The 26,221-nt window shown below is 36.1% G+C and overlaps 1 protein-coding gene across 4 annotated transcripts in view; it reads right to left on the bottom strand.

Annotated features, from left to right (window-relative positions):
• The window catches only part of NME7 (NME/NM23 family member 7), a 273,460-nt gene that overhangs the window by 194,724 nt on the left and 52,515 nt on the right, over positions 1-26,221 (bottom strand). For all 4 annotated transcript variants that reach the window (XM_035010884.1, XM_035010887.1, XM_035010886.1 and 1 more), the window contains exons 4-7: positions 19,893-20,003; positions 16,010-16,060; positions 14,561-14,768; positions 4,511-4,616 (exon numbers count right to left, since the gene is read on the bottom strand). In XM_035010884.1, the coding sequence (XP_034866775.1) occupies positions 4,511-4,616; positions 14,561-14,768; positions 16,010-16,060; positions 19,893-20,003 (476 nt within the window). The remainder of the gene's footprint in view (positions 1-4,510; positions 4,617-14,560; positions 14,769-16,009; positions 16,061-19,892; positions 20,004-26,221) is intronic.

The following is a 26,221-nucleotide window of genomic DNA, read 5'->3' as shown; positions in this document are numbered from 1 at the left end:
ACAATGTCCCAGAAGCTGAATTACTTGAAGGAAATCTAATACAAAAAAGCTGAGAACTCAACCAATTCAAACAGCCCAAATTCAGGGGGCTGCCATCAGTGGAATGTGTCTTACAGGGTTCTGGGCCAACCTAGCATCAAAACTACCATTCAGGGTAGAAATTAAAACTCTGCAAGAGGCTCTGAGTAAGAATAACCCAATTTGAAAAGTGAAGAACTTGATAAATATGATCTTGCTGTTATTCATCCTGTTTCAATTAGCACATCAGAGCCAATTCTGGGGTAAATTTACAAACTGGCTAATATTCTCACAAATCTGCTTCCTAATTAATTAAGTGCAAACAGACCACAACCCTGTCTGCATATGCCTTTTTGAAAACAAAATCTAAAATTGCTTTGAAATAGTCTCCATGAAAATAGCATTAATTTTCCAGCCAAAACACAACACGAGGATACAGAATACTGGGTTGAAAGGCTGAGAGGAAACTTATAAACCATCCTGACTCATTTTACTGAGAAAGAAACTAAATTTCAGGAAGGACAATGTTATAAACAATGCAGTAAAACTGCTTAATGCATAAATCTGTTATAAGAAAGGACACTTTCCAACAAAACTTCAGGACTCTAATATTTCAAAAGGCTAAATTTGGGGAGCACTACAAGTGGCTCCTCCCACCTCCTGCCCAGTGCCGACCATGATGGATGATCAGAATGGGTAATAGCTGATAGCTGCTAAATCAACTAGATGTAAGCAATAATCCTATTTCATGGATTTAAACTAGATCCAGAATTTAACTGAGGAAAAATTTTAAGTACTTTGTTCCTTAAACAATGATAGGGATTTTCTTTTTTCCTACTGACAATGGACGTAGAAGTTGAAATTTGTTAGCATTTTAATCTATTGCTTTGTTACTAAGGAGTCATTAACTTTACTTAAAAATTAAAAGGTAATGATATTAGCAGTAGTGTGGTGGTAGTAGTAACAGAGTAGTAATCATAATAGTAATACTATCTAACACATATATCACTTTAAGTGTTGGACACTGTGTTTAATACATTAATCCTTACATTTAATCATTTAATTAATCACTTAGTCATTTAAGCATTACATTCAATGCATTTAATCCTTACAGTTACCCATTAAAGAAGGTGTACTATATTATTCTTATTTTACAGATAAGGAAACAAGGTACAAAGAGGTTAAGTAATTTGTCCAATATCCCATGGCTAGTTAAATAGCAGAGCCAAAATTCAAGCCTACACAGCCTGATTTCAGAGTAAAAATAATTCATTTCATTGATGGAATTTAACTACATGAAAGTAATACTGAGGACATCAAAACAAATACATTGCACAGTTTTTAAATTAAAAAAGAAAAAAGAACACAAAAACATTCACCTTGTTTTTCTTCCCTTTTAAAACCTGAGCCCCCAAATGACAAAATGTACTTCAATCTACAAACGTAAAAAGACTTGTAAATGCCCCAAGCGCACCTCATTATTTTTTCCCACCATCTATTCTGCACACTAAGGTCTCTCTTTTCTAGCTCTCTTAGGAGAAGTAAACTTCCACATCTACATAGATTAACTGTAGGACTAAGAACTGAGGCTGCCTACATGCACATGACTTTATTTGTGCCAAGAAATTCTTACCCAAAGATAAGGCTGTAAATCAGTAAATAACTTCATTATTTACTTCAGGAACTTCCCAAAAGTCCATTTACCCCAACAATAGACTACTCAAACAGTCCCCTTTTCGCAATATTCCCTCAACTGGACAAACAACTCACTTATCCAACAACTGTGTACTTACAAGGCTTGGTTAAGATCCTTGTCTCACTGTTTCCGCTAATCCTAAACTATTATATCAGGAACTTACGCAGTTTCCATCACTGCACTGAAAGACCCACCTTAAATCTCTCAAGGTCACACCCAAAACTCTACAATATCTGCCCATTATCTCTCCCTGGTAAAGTTGACCAAGACTGTCAAGATGTGCTCTCCTTGTAGTGAGCAACAGTTTTGTTGCTTAAAGCTCTTCTGGCCTTCTTTGGGGGAGTTAACAGTCAATAGAAGGAAATGAACCAATTTGATTTCAACTGCTCTCTTACCAACAACACCTTTTTTTAAAAAAGTCTCTTCTCCCCTCATGCCTATGCTAGACCATAGGTGAGATTAAATATACCAGGAATTGAGATCACTATAGAAAAAGATAAACATAAACCAGCAATGAAAGGGCCTGCACAAATCTAATAATAAATTCAACACAAGGCTTCAAACTGCATTTCCTTGCAGCCACAATTTAAACTTGAAGCTGAATTGGATTATTTGCACATTTAAAAAGTGTCTAAAAGGATCCCTAAAATTGAGATTTAGAAAAAAAAGCCTTGAAATGCCAAAATTTAAAGTATTCTGCCATCTGATTAGATTTTACAAAAATTTTCTTTAATCAACTCATGTTTCTAATGTTATGTACCAAATATAGACACATGAAATATAGCTAATCTTCAAAGAATAGCTGACTAAAAATTATTTAAACCTGTATAAATATAAAATTAGTCATTTTGACATCATGTTTTCATTTAATCAATGTTATTAGATTTCAGTTATATTTATCTAGGCAATTATTAAAGTATTAACTAGTATTTACTATAATTCTATTTTATTCCTGTCTCTCCAAACATCACATTTTGCTGAAAAAATTAAAACAGTTAAAAACCCAACTGAGAAAAGAGAGGGAAAAAAAAAAAAACAATTGAAACGTATTAAGAAACCAAAGATAAGCTTTTTAATGAAGTTGAGGCCCTTAAACAAGAATTTGTCTCATCACATTAAAACATGTGTGTATATTATGTATGTATCTGTATGTGTGTGTGTATGTATGTGGGTATAAATGTGTGTGTATTCATCCTGAGGTAATCCCAATTTTGTTTTCCATAGCTTATCAACACCAGCCCTTTCAAATAGTACTATTACTGCCTGTGTAAGTGTTGCTAAACATGTTATTGTAAACATCTTGCTATGGAGCCATACGTGTCGAGGAAAGAACATGGAGGTTCTGCATCTTGGATTCCCTACTCTAAATTGGCAGAAATAACTTATTCTCAGATAGCCTCAGCCCACTTATCTGGAAAAGAATGATATATCCACCTACTTGGCATAATTGCTGTGAATATTAAAGGAGATAATGTATAAGGTACTCAGTTTACAACCCAGCACAAGGTGTTAAGGTCTCTGTAAATGTTCGTTACCCATCATGCATGTTAGTTCCCTATAACTGTGGTCCTAAGGATCTACAAGATATTAAAGCACTTCCTCAATAATTAAAGAAGTATTCATTATGCAACAAGATCTTTAAGGTTCAGATCCTTTCAACCAATAATTCTATTTCCAGGAACCTAGCCAGAAGAAATGACTAGAGATACTGTCAAATATTAATGTACAAAAATATTCTTCAAAGCTATATTTTTAACATCAAAAACCTGGAAACAACCTAAGTATCCCAATATTATACTACATCTATATGACTGCATAGTGTACAACTATTGAAATACTCATGAAGAATTAAGAGCATCCAAAAATGCTCCCTAAAATTAAATTAAAACAATAGCTTACGGACATACATCTCAACCATCTTAACGATTACATGTCAGTGAACACACATACACACATTCAAAAGAAAAGGATTGAGAGGAATGACTATATCAAGATAATGGGAAAACAGGTCACTTTTACTGTTTCCTTTCTTACTTTTTTTCCCAAATTTTCTACTGTATACCTGAATTACTTTGATATTTAGAAAAAATAAAACTAAAAAACCCTGTCAATTATGTTTATTATTTAGAATATTCTAGTTTTATAAGGATAATCTTTTAATTCATACCCATCTCATTTCCAAAAGGATTTGGAATAGTTGACAAAACTACATACAGCAGACTAAAATAAATAGAAGACAAATAAAGATAAAAAGCTTGCAAACTCTCAGTATACAACCATCTGTACAATCTACCTATCTATGTATGTGCATACATGTGTATATATGTGTGTATGTGTATATATATATTTATATATTCAAAGAATTTTGTTTCAGATACTAAAAACTAAAGGAAGTTTCTCCAGCTTTCTCAGAAAGGGCATACCACAGATATGGTAGACATTGTTTTAAATTGTACTTAGGAGAATTATTTCAGTGAATTAAGTGAATTGGTTATGTGATTGGGAGGAGAGGAGGCAGATTAAAAGTCAAGGAATCAAGACCTGAAACAGGATAAGCATGACCATGATAAGCAACTCAAGGAAAACTTTTTTAAGAATGTAGATGCAAAGATATATATAGATGGAGACAGATTTTTCCCTCATGTCACCTTTATTCATGTCTTTAAAGAAAAAAATTAAAATACTAAAATTATATTTTAATTTCTGCATATATAATACACCAAGAAAATAAACTAACAAAATAAGCTCCTATTAACAAAATGTATTTGGATATACTGTATTCAAGATAGCACTTACCTTCACTGATGGCATGGGGCTTAATAATGCAACAGGTACAATTTGTAAACTTAGCAGTGTTTGCTGGTCCACAAACTCCACTTGAAGGAAAAAATAACTCCATTTCCTAAAGACAGAGAGAAATAACTTCGGCCTATGTAATCTCTTATCTTGAACTTCTAGGATATTTACATGAGAGGGGAAAAACTATGCAATTAAAGTTTCATAATATAAATTCTTTGCTTCAAGTTTTCCAAAAATGATTTTAACAAGACTAACTGATTAACTGAACCCTGTTTTAAGTCTTATAATCAAAATATCATATAAAAAAGTATTAATTAAAGTAATGAGAATATGTATCATTCTGCCCCAGGATTAAAACTAATAACATCTTAACATATTTTGAATATTGGCAGTAATGAAAACAAAGTTCCTATTTTCCCCAAAGCATTAGTTCATAGACACAGGTCCAATTTTAAACTTTTTATTAAAATATGTAAAATTAAAAACTAGGGAATTCTTTATAGAAATAGATTAGTATTTAAGAATCAGAACCACAAAATTACTTTTAACCAGTCAAAACTAATGAACTGGGGGCACCTGGCTGGTTCAGTCAGTAGAGCATGCAACTCTTGATCTTGGGGTTGTAAGTTCGAGCCCCATGTTGGGTGTAGAGATTACTCAAAAATAAAATCTTAAAAAAAACCCCAAAAAACAAAAAAACAAATGAACTTACTATAGTTCTAGCATACAATTAAATCATATAAACTTTATTTTATAACCAGATTCAGGCTATGTTATTTGCTTTACACATGGTTCACTTAGATGACAACTCAGCAACTTGAACAGCCCAAACACAGTCACACTAATTAATTCTTTTAATCATTTAGACAGAAGCTTTCCTGCCTCTAAGCTTTTGGTACTGTTATTTCTACTATTCCCTATAAAACCCTCTGTCCCAAAGTCCAAAGAATTCTACCAACTTCAAATGTCACCTCCTCAGGAGGCCTTTTGTGATGCCCCCATTCAATACCCTGTACTTTTATAAAATTGTGGTTATTTGGATAATTGCCCTTCACAAATTTCAAATTTGAAACAAGTAACTAACCTGCATAGCTTTGTAAGTCCTTTAGCACCTAAACAAATGGCTCAAATACTCATTTTTCATTGAATTTAAAAACGGAAAGATCATAGGATATGTAAGTGTGCCACACTGACGTACAATCTTAAAAATCACAGAGAAGATGAGGAATTGTCTAGAGTAATGTATATACCAGTGCAATTCTGGCATTAAGATATTTTAGAATAAAAATGTTCTATTCCTTAGACATCAAGTACTTTTCCATCATACTGCTTCCTTTATTACTCTACTTAAGTAGTAAGAAACGTAATAAACAACTTCCAGCCATCTGTATTGTCATGGCTCCCACGTTTCTGCCTCCAGTCCAACCTCCTTCCTAAACTCCACACCCATATCTATGCCACTACCACTACCACTTAAATTCATATTTAAAATGTCCTGATTTCCACTGTCTCCCATAAATCTGTTCACTCCCACCCTGTTTTTCCTGCCCCTCCAACTGCACAGGCCAAAGAAAATAAACTTATTCCTCTCCTTTTCTTAGCCATCCATTCAATCTATCAGGAAATCCTTGTAATGCATCCAGAATCCAACCACTTCCACATCTGTCACTTTGGTCTATGCCCACCACCAATTCTCCCTTTGATGACTCCTAACTGATGTCCCAAGCCAACCTCCCCCACATATACATACCTACACCCACCTGGTCTGATCTACTCTTAACCCAGCAGGCAGCAGGAAACCTGTAAAACATCATGTCGCTCCTCTGCACAGAACTCTCCAATGGCCTTTCATCTCATTCGGAGTGAATGCTAAAGTTCTAGATGTCTGCAAGGCCTCATGTGACCTGGCCCCTAACTATACCTTGAGCTCATCTCCTAGTCCCATGAGAACACTTAGATTTCCCACCCGGCCTCACTGGCCTCATCCATTCACTGTTCACCTAAATGTAGCCAACATGTTCCCACCTCAGAAACTTGGCATACATTGTTCCCTTTCTCACGGAACGTTCTTTCTCCCTGATATTTGCATGGCTTTCTCCCTCACTTCCTTCTGATCTCTGCTTAAAAGTAGAGTGAGATTATGCTAAGTAAAATAAGTCAAACAGAGAAAGTCAATTATCATATGGTTTCACTTATTTATGGAACATAAGGAATAGCATGGAGGACATTAGGAGAAGGGAAAAATGAAGGCGGGTAAATGGGAGAGAGAGATGAACCATGAGAGACCATGGACTCTGAGAATCAACTGAGGGTGTTAGAGGGGAGGGGGGGTTGGGGGATGGGTTAGCCTGGTGATGGGTATTAAGGAGGCCATGTACCGTATGGAGCACTGGGTGTTATACAAAAACAATGAAGCATAGATCACTACATCAAAAACTAATGATGTATTGTATGGTGACTAACATAACATAATAAAATTGGGGAAAAAAAAAAAAAAAAGTAAAGTGAAGACTTCCTGACCCTACCCTTAATAGCATTCCTCACCTCTACTCAACACACAATCCTTCCTCTTTTTCTATCCCTTCCCCTGCTTTATTTTCTCAGAGCACTTACCACCTGACATGTTTTATGTCTATTTATTTATTATCTAGCACCCCTCCAACCATCAGAATAGATGTAGGCTCCAAGTGAGTCAGGACCTTGTCTTGTTCACTAGAGCTTTCTCAATTAATATTTTGAAATGACTGAAATTCAGAAACTGATAAATTCTGCATGTGCTAAATAAAATATATCTATCCACGTTGCACAAATGAGAGAAATGACACCCTGAAAGCCTGAGTAACAAGCCCTTACAGGTTAGCAAGTGGCAAAGCTAGTATTTAAATCCAGGTCTCACTGGTTCCAAAGACCTGAGGAACCTTTTCCATCATCTGGCTTTCACAAGTAAAGAAGTTATGCTCAGTTGTTCTACCTCTAGTTTTAGCCAATTATTGGGCCAACTATTTTGGCCTCAACTTTCATTTCTTTTCTTCCTCAACTTTTCAAAATGAAAATGCCAGCTTTCTCATTTACATATGCTGAATAAATATGTATTTAAGGCAAGGAATATAAAGGTTTTATTTAAATACACCTTCCTGGGCGCCTGGGTGGCTCAGATAGTTAAGCGTCTGCCTTCGGCTCAGGTCATGATCCCAGGGTCCTGGGATTGAGTCCCACATCGGGCTCCCTGCTCCTTGGGAGCCTGCTTCTCCCTCTGCCTCTCTCTCTCTCTCTCTGTCTCTCATGAATAAATAAATAAAATCTTTAAAAAAATAAAAATAAAAAAAATAAATAAATACACCTTCCTAGTGAAAGTAATGCTATTTCATGCTTTTGCTTTCTCTTTCTCCCCGCACAGGTTGTCCTTTCTGTCCCAATTATCAATCTAAGCCAACATTTGCAAAAGCACTTCTACTAAGTCATTGTTATGGCAACTAAATTAGAGACTTCACACAACAAATGTAAAGTCACACAAAAAAATTTTCCTTTGTGATTTGAGCTGCTTACATAAATTGCATAAAGCTCTTCTCCTTCCAAGAGTCCCTGCTATTACTCTTAGCCTTTTATATGTTCCTAATTGCCTAGAAGGGAAAGACAGAGATATGGAACTTTCTCAAAATATAAAATAAAGATTCATGGAGTCTTCAATTTTTTTTTACTCTATTTTATTTAACAAATTGTAAAGTATACAGTTGCACTGCATAATTTCACCTAAGATCCATGGTAATCTCACTAAAACATCTGACTACTCTACATTCATATCTTTAATTACCCTAATAAAAGTATCACAAAATGGTTGCCAGTTAAAAGTTTCTCCAAAACTTTTACATTATAATTTTAAATAAATATCATTTTTGTAAATGACCTGGACTAAAACATTAAAATATTGAACTCTCTACATACTCTAATATCAAATAAGGAATCTGTTCTCAGAAAATCCAAAAAATTCAGAAATGAAACACAAAGTCCCATGACTTAGTTTCAGTTTTATATTTAGCTCCATGATGCAGCCTTATTTACAAATAAAAACAAATGAGAACCTAACAAAATGTCCAAAAGTAAGGGGATATTTAAATAAATCATGTTCTATTCATACAATAAAATATTCTGCACCCACCGAAGTTTACTCTTATGACAGTAATCTGCTAACATGTAAAATGTTATATTAAGTGAAAAAAACGAATCAAATTAAATTAAAATCATGTGTTGGAGAGGATGCAGAGAAAGGGGAACCCTCCTACACTGTTGGTGGGAATGCAAGCTGGTGCAGCCACTCTGGAAAACAGTATGGAGATTCCTCAAAAAGTTGAAAATAGAGCTACCCTACGACCCAGCAATTGCACTACTGGGTATTTACCCCGAAGATATAAATGTAGTGATCCGAAGGGGTACGTGCACACCAATGTTTATAGCAGCAATGTCCACAAATAGCCAAACTATGGAAAGAGCCAAGATGTCCATCAACAAATGAATGGATAAAGAAGATGCAGTATACACACAAACACATACACACACACTGGAATATTATGCAGCCATCAGAAAAATCCGAAATCTTGCCATTTGCAATGACGTGGATGGAACTAGAGGGTATTATGCTAAGCGAAATAAGTCAATCAATGAAAGACAAGTATCATATGATCTCACTGATATGAGGAATTTGAGAAACAAGACAGAGGATCATAGGGGAAGGGAGGGAAAAATGAAACAAGATGAAACCAGAGAGGGAGACAAACCATAAGAGATTTTTAATCTCAGGAAACAAACTGAGGGTTGCTGGAGTGGTGGGGGGTGGGAGGGATGGGGGGCTGGGTGATGGACATTGGGGAGGGTATGTGCTATGGTGAGTGCTGTGAATTGTGTAAGACTGATGAATCACAGACCTGTACCCCTGAAACAAATAATACATTATATGTTAAAAAAAAAAAAAAAGGTAGGAAGGGAAAAATGTAAGGGGGGGAATCGGAGGGGGAGAAGAACCACGAGAGACTATGGACTCTGAGAAACAACTGAGGGTTTTAGAGGGGAGGGAGGTGGGGGATGGATAAGCCTGGTGATGGGTATTAAGGAGGGCACATATTGCATGAAGCACTGGGTGTTATATGCAAACAATGAATCACAGAACACTACATCAAAAACTAATGATGTAATGTATGGTGACTAACATAAAATAAAATCAATAAAAAAAATTTAAACCATGTACATGGTGTTTAGTTCATAAATTATATAAATGATCAAGGGAATGAGCTGGAAGAAATATGCCATAAACAAACTATAAACATCACGGGCAAGATTACTAATGCCAAACGTTCTTTTCTCAATTTCCAAATTCTCCAGAAGTGCTTCCATTACTTCTGTATTCTAAAAGACTGTAATGGCACCGGGGTCGCTCAGTCAGGTTAAGTATCTGCCTTCAGCTTAGGTCATGATCCTGGAGTTCCTGGGATTGAGCCCCACACAGGCTCCCTGCTCAGCGGGGAGTCTGCTTCTTCCTCTCCTTGCTCCCCTCTGTGCTCTCTCTCACTATCTCTCTCTAAAAAATAAATCAAATCTTATAAAATAAAATAAATTAAATTAAATAATAAAATAAAATAAAATACTGTAATGTTTAAAACAAGGTAGGCCGCCACTTTCAGCATACACAGTGGAGGCTGGTGGGTAAGCACGGGGCTGTGGAACCAGAGGTGCCCGGGCTCAAGTCCTCATGAGGCCAAGGCGCTTAAATTCACTGAGTCTCAGTTCCTGGTAAATTGGGATGATATAAGCAAATGCATAGGAGATTGTGAGAATTAAATGAGATACTAAAGTGTCTGGAACAGTGCCAGTCAAATAGTGAGCACCCAATAAACATAAGGTTTGTTGTTGTTTTGAATTCCAAAACTTTTGTGAACACCAGTGACCTAGATCCTGGAGGTATGAAAATAAATTGGACATCCTCAAAGAATTCACAGTCTACTAGGAGGGTAAACATAAACACAAATGCTTTTAAAATATGGTAAGTAATAGAGGTATGCAGTAGGCATGAAGCAAGCATCAAGGAAGAGTACCTCACACAGAGCCAAGAAATTGATAATAGTTGAGCAGAGTTGTTGTTACTGGTTTTTAAGTTTTGTTGAGGTCCAATTAGCATACTTTAAACTGAATATATTTAAAGGATACAATTTGATAAGTTTTGACATTTGTTTATTCCTATGAAAATATCACCACAATCAAGATAATAAACATATTAGTCACCTTCCTTTGGATAATCCCTTTCTTCTGCCTCTCCCTGCCTCCCCTATCATTAACCATTACCATTACCTCCCTTACCATTAATAAGTTGGCCCCATGACCAATTATCTGTTTCCACCATTATGAATTAGTTTAATTTTTAACAATTTTACTTAAATATAGTTACATAGTATGTACTCTTTTGTCTAGCTTCTTTCACTTAGCAAGATTATTTTGAGATTCATCCACTGTAGTGTATATCAATATTTCATTCCTTTTTATTGCCAAATATTATTCCATGTGTTAATATCATGATTTGTTTATCCACTCATCTCTTGGGACATTTGGGTTATTTCTAGTTTTTGGATATCACAAATAAGGCTGTTATGAACAACACCGTCATGCACAAGTCTTTGTATTGATATTTGCTTTCATTTCTCATGGGAAAATACTTAGGAGAGGAATGGTTGGATCATAGGGTAGGTGTATGTTTAACATTTTAGTTAACTGCTGAACTGTTCTCCAAAGTGATTGTACCCTTTTAAATTCTCATCAGCAGCATATGACAGTTCTAGTTTCTCCTCACACTTGCCACTTGAAATGGTCAGTCGTTTAAACCTTAGCCATTCTAAAAGGTGTGTAGTGGTATCTCACTGACGTTTTAATTAGTACTTCCATAATGTGTGCTTATATACCATTCATGTATCATCTTTGATTAAGTGCCTGTTCAAATTTTTGTCCATTTCTAATGGTGATGTTTATTTTCTTAATAGGTGTGAAATCAGCATAAAGAAAGACAAATAGATCAATAAAGCAGAAAGAATCCAGAAATATTCACAGGTATATAGTCAACAAATATGACAAATGTGCAAAGGCAATTAAATGGAGAAAAAATTGTGATTTTAACTAATGGTGCTGGAACAATCAGATGTCTATATGCAAAACAATAAATTTTGGTCATATGCTATACCATATATAAAAATTAACTCAAAATGGATCATGGAGCTAAATATAAAAACAAAACCTGTAAAATTTCTAGAAGAAAACAAAAGGGAAAATTTTGTGACCTTGGATGAGGTGACAATTTCTTTTTTTTAATTATGTTCAGTTAGCTACTGTATATCATTAATTTTTGATGTAGTGTTCAATGATTCATTAGTTACATATAATTTCTTAGATGAGACACCACAATGAAAGAATGAATTGATAAACTGGACTTCATCAAAACTAAAAACTTCTACTCATCCAAGGACATTGTTAGAGAGAATAAAAATGCAAATAACACACTCTGAGAAAATATTTGCAAATCATATTTCTCTCTTCAAATAATAAACACCTTCTCCCCCATCCTCACTTTTAGCTGTTTTTGACCTTGCTTCCTATTGTCTTATTAAGAAAAGTGAGGCAATCAGAATAAGCATCTGTACCCACATACTCTGCCTTCCCATTTGTTGCACCAGACGACTACCCCTGCACCAATGTGCAGTCAACCTGGGCTCTAATTTCCACTCATTCTCACCTAATCAATGACATTGTGCCAGGAAGTCTTCCTCTTTTCCTATATCCTCTATTTGTCACATCTGTAATTCTTCTCATCGTAAAAAAAAAAAAAAAAGACCCTGCTTTTCCTCACATCTACTACCTCATTTCTTTCCTCAACTTGCATCAAAACTCCTCAAAAAAGTTTCTATATTCACTGTCTCCAATTTTCTTTTAAATCCATTCCAGTAGGACTTTGCCTCCCCTCCTCCATCTCTTACCAACTTCCCCAATGACTCTGCATTGCAAAATCCAATAGTCAATTCTCAGTCCCCCTCTTTCTTGATAGATCTGCCTCATTTGACCCCACTGATCATTCTCTCCCTTTAGAATACTTTCCCCACTTGGTCTCCAGAACATAATTATGTCTGAGTTTTTTCCTTCTACTTCACTGATGGCTCCTGCTCTACCTCCTTTGCTGCATCCTCCTCCCCAACCTTCTTCTAGGACAGAAAGGCTCCATCTTTGTTCTCTTTTCTTCTCTATTTGTACTTTCTCCGAGCTAATCTCAACCAGTCTCTCGCAGCTTTAATGCCATTTGGGTATCAGTGATCCCATATTTATGTCATTAGTCCAAACCTCCCTCCCCAACTCCAGACTCCCATAACTAAATTTTTTGCTTAATGTCTCTACTTTGATAACTAACATCCACGTTAAGTTTGCAATGTCCAAAACGTAACTCCTGAGTTTCCATCCATACTGACCCTAGCCACAGCTTTCCTTATTTCAGGTTAGGTAAATTGGAGCCTTTCAGTCCTTCAGGCCAAGAACTTTGGAGTAATCCTTGCTATCTCTTTTTCTCATATTCTACATTCAATCTGGAAGGAACGATTGTTCATTTGACCTTCAACCATTAAAATGTATTTTAAAATGTATCTATATACTCTTCTCACTGCTACCACCCTAGTCCAAGCCAACATCTCCCTGGATTATTGTAACAGCCTCTTAACTGGGCTCCCTGTTGCTACTCTTGTCCTCTACAGTCTATTCTCAAAGCAGTAAGCCAGTATGGCCCTTTTAAATGCCAAGTCAAACATGTCAGTCCTCCACTTAAAACCCTGCAAGGGCTCCCAGCCTACAAGACCATGTGATATCTCTCCTGATTATTTCTGTGACCTCATCAACCCCTCCTTTCCTCACTCCCATCCAACTACACTGTCTTCTTTCCTGTTAATTGAATGAGCCAAGCAGAAATAAACTATTCAAGGAATAGCAAGATGGTCAGTATACCTGGGACACAGTGAATAAGGGAGAGACTGGTTGGAGATAAAGTCAGAGAGACAGAAGGGAATCAGATCAGGTTAGAGCTCTGGAGGCTACAATAAAGACTTGTGATTCTTTTATAAAAGAGATAAAAACTCACTGGAGAGTCTTTAATAATTGAATTGTTAATCTGATTTGTTTTTAAAAGCTCACTCTTGGCCTAGTTAATGTTACATGAGCAAGGTAAAATTTTTATAAATTGAGTGTAAGAGGAGAAGGAAGAGGAAAGGAGAATTAGGAGGCTTTTGCAGTAGTCCAAACAAAATAGAACAGTGACCTAGACCACAACAATCAGATTCAAGGTCTAATTTGAAGGGAGAACTGAAAGAATCTGTTGATGGAGCTCTAAGAAAAAGAAAAATTCAATTATTAAAAAACTGCCTACTATTATTTTAATGAAAGCATGACCAGACTAAAAACCACCTTATATTAGCTGAGAAACTTGTTGTGATGCTAAGAATAAACTTGCAACTTCATCAAATCAACATCACCATAACCAAGTATAATACCTTACTTATATGGATTTAAAACAAGAAGTAATGGTAGGAAGCATAAAAACTTTTTCATAAACACTAGCTCCAAATGGGAAAAGAAAAGGATGTTTATTTAACTTGAAGATGGCATTAGATCTGAGTCAAAAACAAAATATATGAAATGATGCTTCTTTCTGAATACTTACTATCCATTACCTGGTCTCACATGAAGTCAGTAATTCAAACATTGATGAGACTGAATAATTTAAGTGGCTTTGGAACATAAACTGGGATGATGAGTATTTTAACTGGAAAAAACTTACCTTGGCCATGATCAGGTTACCAGTTCACAAAAGAGACATCTTACTGAACCACTGTTTAATACTAGGCAAAGGGTCAAGGTTTTCTCTATTCTTAGATCAGCTGTAGAAGCTGTCCCAAGTCAGCAGTGACAGAAATGCTTTACTCTAACACAGAACATTTAACAAAACAAAAACAGAATTAAAATATTTTTAAAACACCTTACTCTGGCAGCAGAAGCAAAAGAATTGGGGCCATGAGCTGCGTTTCTTATGCCATCGGTTCCAAAGAGGGCTCTCAGGCTTCCAGGAGCATCCGTACGAGCCATCCCGGAGTTTGCAGGTCCAAGCAATCTTTTCCACTCACATATGGCATCATCTCTTAAAATCTCCATGGCAATAGTAGGACCACTTGTAATAAACTGGATCAGCTCACTACAGAACAAGTAAAAGCTTGATTTGCTTCATTTTTCTGTCAACCTACGTATCTCTGTTAATAAGAATATATTACAATTGGAGTACTTCAATACACATATGAGTATTATGATCTCCAAACTACTGGATATAGTGAATTCTGCATGGGCAAAATAAAATTTTCATAAATTGAGTGTTTTGTGGTAGCCTGAGTCACTACAAAACACTAGTATTGTCAAATCATTTACTGTTGGCAAAAAAAAAAAAAAATCAGTGTTTCATTGAATTTAAGACTACTTCATTGACTTAAAATGCATATTATTGATCAATTGATTATTGCTTCTCCCATTGCTCTGAAAGGTACAGAAGGATCTTCCTTTTTATTTTAATGTGGTTTACCACTGCAGTCAAATAAAATTTCATAATATAGAAAATGATGAGAGTGGTCTTATGTTTACAGTTAGAATTTAATTTTTGTGTAGATTAGAATTCAAAGGATCACAGTAAACTTTCAGTCAATAAACAATGAGTTGGTCTAGTAATAAAGAAAAAACAGAATAACAGGCCTTGAAAAAATATCCTCTAATTATTATAAAAGCTACTCTGGGATATTCTTATCTCAAGTTATTAAAGAATACACACAGGTTCTTAATTAAAAATCCAGCACTAAGTCACAGTAGCTCAAGCCATGAAAAGCAGCAGCTCATTTTCCTTTGCCACTAGTTTGTTATACATATACTAACATATACTATTTCAAGGAACAAAAGTATTAGTTAATAAGGGCTCTGTGAACATTGTTTTATGTATACAAGAATGCCAAGAGCACAACAAAAACACTCAACCCAGGGGCGCCTGGCTGGCTCAGTCAGAAGAGCTAAGAGTTTGAGCTCCATGGTGGGTGTAGAGATTACTCAAGTAAAAATCTTAAAAACCTTTAAAAAAAATACTCAACATAAAATATAATTATCACTCTTTTAATTTACTGAAATCTAAAAAGAAAGCTATACCTTTTCTAATTTAAGCAAATCATCCTATTTGCTTCTGATTAAAGTTTAAGATATTTAATGATAAAAATTCTAATCTAATAAGAGGACAGAACAAAACAATTCTTAGAAAATAGTTCTCTACAGTTGCAAGATGTTGCTATGATCCTTTTGACAGATGCTTTCCATGTCACAAATTTCTGAGTTGTAAAAATACAATTCTTTAGTTTTTTGGGATATCCTCCATTGTAAACCACTTGCCCCAAATTCAGCACCTACTTTAAAAAGGGCCTTGACTGATGGTCTATATGAAAATCCATTGCTTCTTTCCTGTAAAATAATCAAAAATGACAAGTTAAGAATTATATTTAAAAAATTATTTTACTAAAATATTTTAGCTTTCATTAATAAAATAAAATAAAGATGAAATCCTCTTTTGATCTGTATGTAAACTGATTAATGACTTTTCACCAAATATTCTGCTCAAATCCTCCCCTTTCCAAATTTTTTGCTACCTGAATATCTATTAAGATATAAAATTACAATATAAAAGGCAATATTTACTTTTCTGCTCATGTTCATATCTACTATCTTCCTTTGCACCACCATCTTTAACATTCTTGAAACAAAGTTTAACATTTGACCAATAAGAATTATTTGTTCTTTAGAGATCAAATAAGTTACATAAAAAAATGCAAAGCCACTTCCAAATTCGGAATTTGTCACTTTCTTCTTCAGGTTTTAAACTTGAAAGGGTAGGCTAGAATTTAATTTAATAGTTACAGTTTTCTCTCTTAGATCTTATGTTTTAAAATCTGCTTGACAAATTAAGCATATCAATGTATTCTTATTGGTTATTAATATATTAAAAACTAATGCTTTAACGATGTTGACATCACCCAAAAAAGGGGGCAATATAGAGATACTCAGAATTTATTAAGGGCAATAGGGATTTACCTTGTGAATCTATATTCCCACTAAAGAGTATCTACAGAGCCACTGAAAAGATAATGGACTTCAAACTGATTAGCTAAAAAGTCTAAACAACTCTTTATTTTAATCAAATCAGGTATCTCTCAAACTTGGACAGTTTTAAAGGCTTTAAACTGAATTCACAGTATGTGACAAGATTATCAACATCAACAGAATCATCCTACTCTGGTTAGTGAACATGTCTATGGTGTGTAGTAAAAGTCAGAACGAACTCTCAAAAAAAAAACAAAAACAAAACATCAACTACTTTTCAAAACATCAAAGAACTTAAGTGTCCTCTAGCGAAGGATTATCCTTTTGGGCATTATAATTTAGTATGCAATGTTTTAAGATCTTACGGGCCTACTACAAAATGAATTCACATAATAAAGTATATCAGGGCATACTCTTATTCAAACCAAATGTACTGAGATATTTTCTTTGGTTATAGAGAGATTATGAAAGTATATTATGAAATATGATAAATAAAATTCATCCCAAGAGATGAGAGGGGGAAAAAAACTTATCTTTCTAGAACCTATTATGCTAGCATTAAATTATTTTTCACAATAATATATTAAAATATGTATGAATACCTATATTTTACATATGAAAATAATGAAGTTCAGCATGATTACATAACTTGGACAGGGGGGTTTGAACCCATATCTCTAGCTGCAAATCTCTGTTTATGTCCTTTCTGTTACCAACTGCAGAGGTCAGGAGAAGAATTCACAAAAATGAAATGGATATATTATAGCCTAAAGTGAGGTATAACTGGATGTGTGGAAAAACTCATGTGGGAGCATTCTAAAAGAGTTAGCAAGACAACTAAAACAACCAATTCTAAACATTTCAACACAACTGAGCTACTAAAAAAGAAAAAATCATAATCTTTACTATTGGTGAAAAGAAAAATCTTAATAACTAAAAGTGTTTCATTGTTTCCTTCTTACATGTCACTGACCCCACAGTTATCTCTATTCAACATCCAAAATTGAAACCAAGATGAGAGTTCATGAATTTTTCCCATCATCCTTACCTAATTCCTCCCTTAAAAAGTTGAGACGGAGAGAAAAATTAACAAGTGCATCCCCACTTAAAGGAGGTTCTGTTATTGTTTTGTTATGCCTTGCTGGGTTTTTATAAGGAAACCATTCTCCCACAAAGATTTATCCACTAATGCTTTCCTGAGGTATTTGCTAGTGCCCACCTTGAATCAGGCACTAATCTAAGAACTAGGAAGTACAAACTCAGATGGAACTCAGCTGCTGTCTTTCAGATACTGTCATGATGGAGGAACTTACATTTGAGCAAACAAGTTTAGCAAAGATTTAAGCACTAGGAGACACTCCTCCACAGGTCTCTGGTACTCCTAGCATGTCTTACTGGGTACGCCAAGAATGCAAGGACCCAACTGCCCTTTATCCTAGCCTTTTCTCAGTTATGTTTACAGGGAGCAACTTTGAGGGATGAGGTCATGTCTCTCTTCAGCACAGAGAGCAGCCTTGTGTACCACTTGCTAATGAAACAGTGGATAACCCAAGTTCAATGCTCCTCAGCTATGATGCAATCAACTGTGTGTACAACATACACCTGGATCCATATCATATTATGCCCACAGGACACGGAGGCAAGGAGCACCAATATAAGCATGATGCTCATGCTGCCTGCTGTACCATAAGAAAGTCTATTGTCTCTAACCCAGTTGTTCCACATCTTCTGCCTAGCATCCATGAAAGAGTAAAAGACTAACTTACTAGCTTTTAAGTTGGGCAAAATCCAAGACTTGACAGTAAAACTAATAGAGATCTATGAGGTGCTGTAAAAAAATTAAGGAAGCAGTTTTCTTGGGCATCTTTATCTTGGGGAGTTTGATGCCAAATTTATCAAGCACTAGCAGTGGAGAGGACATATAGTGCAGAGGACATAAACAACTTTTTATCTCACTAAAACTACTCAAAGTCATTTCTCCAGAATTCAGTCCCATTACCTGCTGTGAGAGCAAGCATTCTTGATACATACAGAAATAAGACAAATTTAACTACTTAAAAAGGGTCATGACCTGAGTTTCACTAAACAATAATATCACTAGTATTACTGCTCCTAACAACAATAGCTATCATTTATATACACTTACTATGTCCTGGGCTTTTTCAAACTAATTTGCATACATTAAACTCACGGAACCCTCACAGCAACTTTATGATATAGGTGGTTATAATCTCCATTTTGCTGATGAAGAAAATGAAGTAGAGAGTAAATTATTCAGAGTCACACACCTAGTAAGTGTTGCACTTATGTGCAATCTGGCACTAGATTCTGTGCTCTGAAACATAAGCCTCCTGCCTTTCTAGAAAATATGTAAACTGAAAGACCTTACATGGGAAAAATTCACATTAAATATATGTCTTTGTTGGGGTGAAATTGAAGGTGTTTTGTTAAGATTTCTAGGGATCAGACTTATCAAAGCTGTGTTGAATATCTACTGCTATCCATTATCCCTGTACTCACAGAGCCAAAAATGCAACTGTCCCATAAAATATATACATACTCAGGAACAGCAGTGAAAAGACACCTAACCAAAAATAAACAAAAAAACCCCTGTGGAGTAACCTAAGAACACCACCGGGAGCAGCTCTAATGCTGTATTAATGTCCCTACCTATAGGTAAGTCCCGCTTTCACTAAATAACTTAGAAACTATCCGGTCAGATAGAATGGACTGCTTTTCAGGGTAGTAAATAGGCATATTTACCAATTACAAACACTGGAGGAGCTAAATGTAACCATTTCCAAATGCATCACTTTTGGAAATCTCAACAGTAACACTCCCTTGTCAAATAGAAATACTCAAACATTCATTTCCTTTTCTACAATTTTTATATTGTGTTTAAGAAGAAGAGATTACAATTATCAGGCATTGGTGTTATAAAAGCCAATGGGGTTATGGAAGACAATAAATAATGGGGCAGGTACAATCTGACAATTCCCTCTTGCTTAGAGTTCAATCATTATTGATGAATCTACCTGGTATCTTACTATTTTCTCATTCTAATAAGATTACTATTTTATTCTTTGCCACTCAGTGAGAGATTTTATTTTAAACAATGACGTGAAAGATAAAAGATGATTTAAAAAAAAAAAGCAAGTACTAGACTTTGTATAACTGAAAATGATCAACAAATTACCTTGAAAGCATCATCATTTTGAGTTTGGTTATAGTAAATCCAGCTTTGTTTATCATTTCAATTATCTCTCCAGCTTTTGATATTGCATCTGGTTTAATCAGAGCCAATGTTCTGTACAGATATAAAGAATAAGATTGAAAATTAAAATAGTTCAGTTTTTACTTATAATTCCCAAGCAGTAGTTTCCTCAAACATCAAAATGAATTATAAAAAGTATATTAAAGGTCTCTGAAAAACTTATACAAAGTAACCTTTCTATCTTTCCCAGGGAAATAAAAATTAGGTACACAATCAAAAAAATAATAATAAAAGCTTAAGGGGGAAAAAAGTTAAAATTGTCATGTTTCATATGTCCTAATTAATGTAGGAAAGGAAAAATTCTTACTCTACCCTTCAAGCAGTTCCAACTGGACTAAGAATTAAATTTACATGAGACAGATTAACAGGAGAAAAAGCCAAAGTTTTACCACGTGTACACAGAGGCCCAGTAATGAAACTGAGACACAAATAAATGACCGAACTGGCAGTTTTTATACTTCCTAGACAAAGAGACAATAAATTTGTGAGGGATTGACAGGATAAAGAAAACAGATGTGGGGAGCCTGGCTGGTTAAGTTAGTAGAGCATGTGACTCTTGATCTCAGAACTGTGTGTTCAAGCCCCACACTGGGTGTAGAGATCCCTTAAAATATTTTTAAAAAAATGCTTAGAAGCTTTAATTAGTAAATAATTCTAAACAGAATTTGGACTGAGGTAGTAGGTTAGAAAGAAAGTAACAAGGTTTGTTTCTAAAGCTTGGTTGACTTTAAAGTTTCTATCTCTGGTGATAAGGATGTCTTTTTTACTTCTTAGTACTATGGGAGATTTATTTCCTGCATCCAGGGGGACAGAAGAGAGTCTGAGTGTCTTTGCACTGGCTGTTTCTTAAGTAACTTTTATTTTAAATAATCAATATGTAAAAGTGGCACATTTTGGGGCACCCTGCTCTTGGCCTCCACATTAGAAAACACCGGTCTTTAAAATTTATATTTCTTAGAACACATTTTATAACAGAGGACAAATCCTTAAAAAAAAAAATGCATTTAATATATTATGAACTTGATTTTTGGTCCCTGGACTTTAACAAATGTATGCTAAGCAGTCAGTTCATCACTGATTTGGAAGTAAATTCTTCTTTTAACACTCAAGCATAGCACAAGGGATGCACAAAGAACCAAATGTCTTCTTGACTGGCAACAAATATGGATAGCAAGCACCATGCTAACTTTTATTTATTTATTTATTTTAAATTTTAATTTTTATGTTATGTTAGTCACCATACATCATTAGGTTTTTTTGTTTTGTTTTGTTTTTATTTTTTTTTAAGATTTTATTTATTTATTTGAGAGAGAGAATGAGATAGAGAGAGCATGAGGGGGGAGGGTCAGAGGGAGAAGCAGACTCCCTGCTGACAGCAGGGAGCCCGATGCGGGACTCGATCCCAGGACTCCAGGATCATGACCTGAGCCGAAGGCAGTCGCTTAACCAACTGAGCCACCCAGGCGCCCCCATCATTAGTTTTTGATGTAGTTTTGATTCATTGTTTTTTTGTTTTGTTTTGTTTTTAAAAGATTTTATTTATTTATTTGACAGAGAGAGACACAGAGAGAGAGGGAACACAAGCAGGGGGAGTGGAGAGGGAGAAGCAGGCTTCCTGCTGAGCAGAGAGTCCGATGAGGGGCTTGATCCCAGGGCCCTGGGACCATGACCTGAGCCGAAGGGAGACGCTTAACTACTGAGCCACCCAGGCGCCCCCCATGATTCATTGTTTTTGTACAACACCCAGTGCTCCATGCAGTATGTGCCCTCCTTAATACCCATCACCGGGCTAACCCGTTAAAACCCTGTTTGTTTCTTAGAGTCCACAGTCTCTCGTGGTTCATCTCGCCCTCCAATTTCCGCCCCCCTTCATTTTTCCCTTCCTGCTCCTAATGTCCTCCATGCTATTCCTTGTGTTCCACAAATAAGTGAAACCATATGATAATTGATTTTCTCTGCTTGACTTATTTCACTTAGCATCATCTCCTCCAGTCCCATCCATGTTGATGTACAAGTTGGGTATTCATCCTTTCTAATGGCTGAGTAATATTCCATTGTATATATGGACCACATCCTCTCTATCCATTCATCTGTTGAAGGGCAACTTTTAAAATCACACTTTCCTCTAAGAGGACACACAGGAGCAAAGCACTATCCCCACTCTGAAGCCACAAAATTAGATTTTTGGAGATGGAGATCACCTGAATGCCCTCATTTTACTGATGAGGTAACCAGGCCCAAAGAGTCACACCAAGGTCACGCAGCTGGTCAGTGGCACCTCCAGGACAGAACACCCAGCTCACAAGACTCCCAGGGCTGCACTCTTTCCACACTAAGTATCATAATCATAAAATCCTCAAGAGTAATATTTGCAAATATCAGATAAAAATCAGATGAGTTAGAGTAACTCAGTTTAGAGGACATGCAAAATTATGATAAAGAACTGCCACCACTTTCCCTTCTTCATTTTCAGTTGCTCGGACACACTGGCATTAATTCAAGGAATCCATCTCAGAAGCATGGCTGGCCTCTTCATAGCTGGCTTTTTTCATGCACAAGACAGGCTTGACTGAGGATACGACAAAGATATAATAATTCAAATACCCTTACTTACCACTGCATGTAACTCATGGCTGGCTTTTAAAACTTTTATTTTTTTAAATTTTATTTTATTATGTTATGTTAGTCACCATACAATACATCATTAGTTTTTGATGTAGTGTTCCATGGTTCATTGTTTTCATATAACACCAGGTGCTCTATGCAGTACGTGCCCTCCTTAATACCCACCACTGGGCCAACCCATCCCCTCACCCCCGTCCCCTCCAAAATCTTCAGTTTGTTTCTTGGAGTCCATAGTCTCTCATGGTTCATCTCTCCCTCTGATTCCCCCCCCTTCATTTTTCCCTTCCTTCTCTTAATGTCCTCCATGCTATTCCTTATGTTCCACAAGTAAGTGAAACCATATGACAATTGACTTATTTCACTTAGCATAATCTCCTCCAGTCCCATCCATGTTGATGCAAAAGTTGGGTATTCATCCTTTCTGATGGCTGAGTAATAAATATTCCATTGCATATATGGACCATATCTTCTTTATCCATTCATCTGCTGAAGGGCATCTCGGCTCTTTCCACAGTTTGGCTATTGCAGACACTGCTGCTATGAACATCGGGGTGCATATGGCTCTTCTTTTCACTACATCTGTGTCTTTGAGATAAAAACCCAAGTAGTGCAATTGCTGGGTCAAAGGGTAGCTCTATTTTTAATTTTTTGAGGAACCTCCACACTGTTTTCCAAAGTGGCTGTACCAACTTGCATTCCCACCAACAGTGTAAGAGGGTTCCCCTTTCTCCACAACCTCTCCAACATTTGTTGTTTCTTGCCTTGTCAATTTTTGCCATTCTACCTGGTGTAAGGTGGTATCTCAATGTGGTTTTGATTTGAATTTCCCTGATGGCTAATGATGATGAACATTTTTTCATGTGTCTGTTAGCCATTTGTATGTCTTCTTTGGAGAAGTGTCTTTTCATATCTTCTGCCCACTTTTTGACTTGATTATTTGTTTTTTGGGTGTTGAGTTTGAGGAGTTCTTTATAGATCTTGGATACCAGCCCTTTATCTGTCGTGTCATTTGCAAATATCTTCTCCCATTCTGTGGGTTGCCTCTTTGTTTTGTTGACCGTTTCCTTTGCTGTGCAGAAGCTTTTTATCTTGATGAAGTCCCAAAAGTTCATTTTTGCTTTTGTTTCACTAGCTTTTGGAGATGTATCTTGAAAGAAGTTGCTGTGACCAATGTCAAAGAGGTTACTGCCTATGTTCTCCTCTAGGATTTGGATGAATTCCTGTCTCACATTGAGGTCTTTCATCCACTTTGAGTTTATCTTTGTGAATGGTGTTAGAGAATGGTCGAGTTTCATTCTTCTGTATATAGCTGTCCAATTTTCCCAGCACCATTTATTGACAAGACTGTCTTTTTTCCATTGCATATTTTTTCCTGCTTTGTCAAAGATTATTTGACCATAGAGGTGAGAGTCCATTTCTGGGCTCTCTATTCTGTTCCGTTGGTCTATATGTCTGTTTTTGTGCCAGTACCATGCTGTCTTGGTGATCACTGCTTTGTAATATAACTTTTAAATAATAAAACTTGTTCATCTCAGCCAGTTTTTTACAAGCTATACCAGACAATCCTTTCCTTTATTTTGAAGCAAATGAGTCATTGATAGTATTTTATATTGTATGGCTTCATCGAAGAGACAATTAAAATTCTTCACTTTTTAACTCACATTATAACACATTTATACTCATATTATACTTATATACAATTAAAACTCTTCACTTTTTAACTCATATTATAACACATTATACTCATCTTATAAGCCAAACTAACCCATAAATTGTTTATGCTAAACTCTGGAAGAACCTTTGTGAACCACAGCTCTTAAAGAAAATATAAAACACATCAGCAGTCATCAATTTCTATGAACAAGAACCAACGTGGAAAATACAAAACTGACAAAACTAATTTTGTCACCCCTAATTTAAAATGCAATTTCATTTTCTCTTTAAATGCCTACAGGAGGCAAAGGGCTGATTACTGGGAGTAATTACTCTAAATAAATTTGCCTATCATCTTCTCACTGCTTAACTGTTCAGTAGATAATAATTAAAATATATTCTGTACGGAAAATAAGACAGGCATGAGGAATCACGTGTGTCATTTAAAAGTGACATCACATAAAGAAACAAAAGGACCACAAAAACATATTAATAGTGCCACTGTTCTCTGTTGTTGCATAACATACTGCAACAACACTCTAACCTGTCAGAAGGGTTAACGCGCTCCAAGGTTCTGCACTCCTCGTTTGCTGACCTAAGTCCCTCGGGCTGTAGCAGGACTAACCTACTTTCCCAGAGATTTGCAGACCAATGGCCTTGAGAAGTGAAGGAAGGACCAGACTTTCCCAGAAGGCAAGACCTGACCACATTTGAAAACAGCTGCCACTGATGCCAGCAGGTCTGTTCAGGGTCAGGTCTCATGTCGACACATAACTAATGGCTTGGGCACCTGCCTCTCCTACATGTCACCCCGACCATTTCCGCTCCTTCCCCTTTAAAACCCCGTAGCTTCGCCTGGACAGGAAAGATGGGCTTTGATACATTAGTCCACCATCTTCCCAGGTTGCCATCTTCCTAAATAAAGCAACCTCTTCTTTCCCACCATCACTTGTCTCTGAAGCATTGACTTTTGATTGGCGAGCAGCTGAACTTGAGTTGAGAACCTGTTCTCTGTGCAGGATCAAAACCACCCCAAAATGTCGTGGCTTAAAACAGAAATTTCTTAAGATTCTGTAGTGGGAGTGGTTTCACCAGGGATCACTCACACAGCTACGTGTGGCTAGCAGGTCAGCTGGGACAGCTAGGCTTCTTTTTCCTTGCGGGCTCACATCCTTAGGAGGTCACGCCAGCCTTCTTCATAGGCAGCCACATAGAGTTCAGTGTGCACACACTTCTCAAGCATTCCCTTGAGACACATTTGCTGATGTCCCTTTGGCCAATGCACGTCACATGGTCAAGTCCAGAGTCAACGTGAGAAGGGACCGGCCAAGGACATGGATCCCAGGAGATGTGATTCACTGGGAGCCACCGCGGTGAGGATCTACCACATAGTAACCCTCTCACCATGCATTAAGCATGCACTGTAGGATGCAGCAGGAGATGCTCTCTCAAAAGAAATATATATATATATATATATATATATATATATATATATATATATATAAAATGGTTCTTTTACAGTACAACTTCTTAGCCATGGAGAGTGAGAAAATAGTTTGGCCAGCCTTTGCCAAACTCAGAACACGGAATTCTGCAAAATAACAGTTTTCACAGGGCTATGCAAAAAAATATGTTCTCCATACACCAACAGGCTGAGGGCAAAAATTGCAGCAAATATGTCCAGGATAAAGACACTGTATAACAAACATCCTAGACAGTGCAGTGCTATAGACTCTCTGAATGCTATCCACCTAAAGGAATAGATTTGTAAAACTTCAATCTATATTAATTCAAGTAAATATTTCAAAAGTTATGCATATTGGCCTTAAGCATATAAAAACCCATTCTAAAACATCTACACAAAGCCAAATTTGTGGTTTCTTTTACGTTTTCTTTACAAGAGTGAAGCCTGTTTGCCCCAAGGAAATTAGGAAAATAGCCTCAGATGAGGCACCTGTGGTTTGGAGGAAACC

The sequence above is a fragment of the Mirounga leonina genome, unplaced genomic scaffold (genome assembly GCF_011800145.1).
Source record: "Mirounga leonina isolate KUSES-001 unplaced genomic scaffold, KU_Mleo_1.0 Mir_154, whole genome shotgun sequence".
Classification (NCBI taxonomy): Eukaryota; Metazoa; Chordata; class Mammalia; order Carnivora; family Phocidae; genus Mirounga; species Mirounga leonina.
This window is presented reverse-complemented; position numbering and strand designations above follow the sequence as displayed.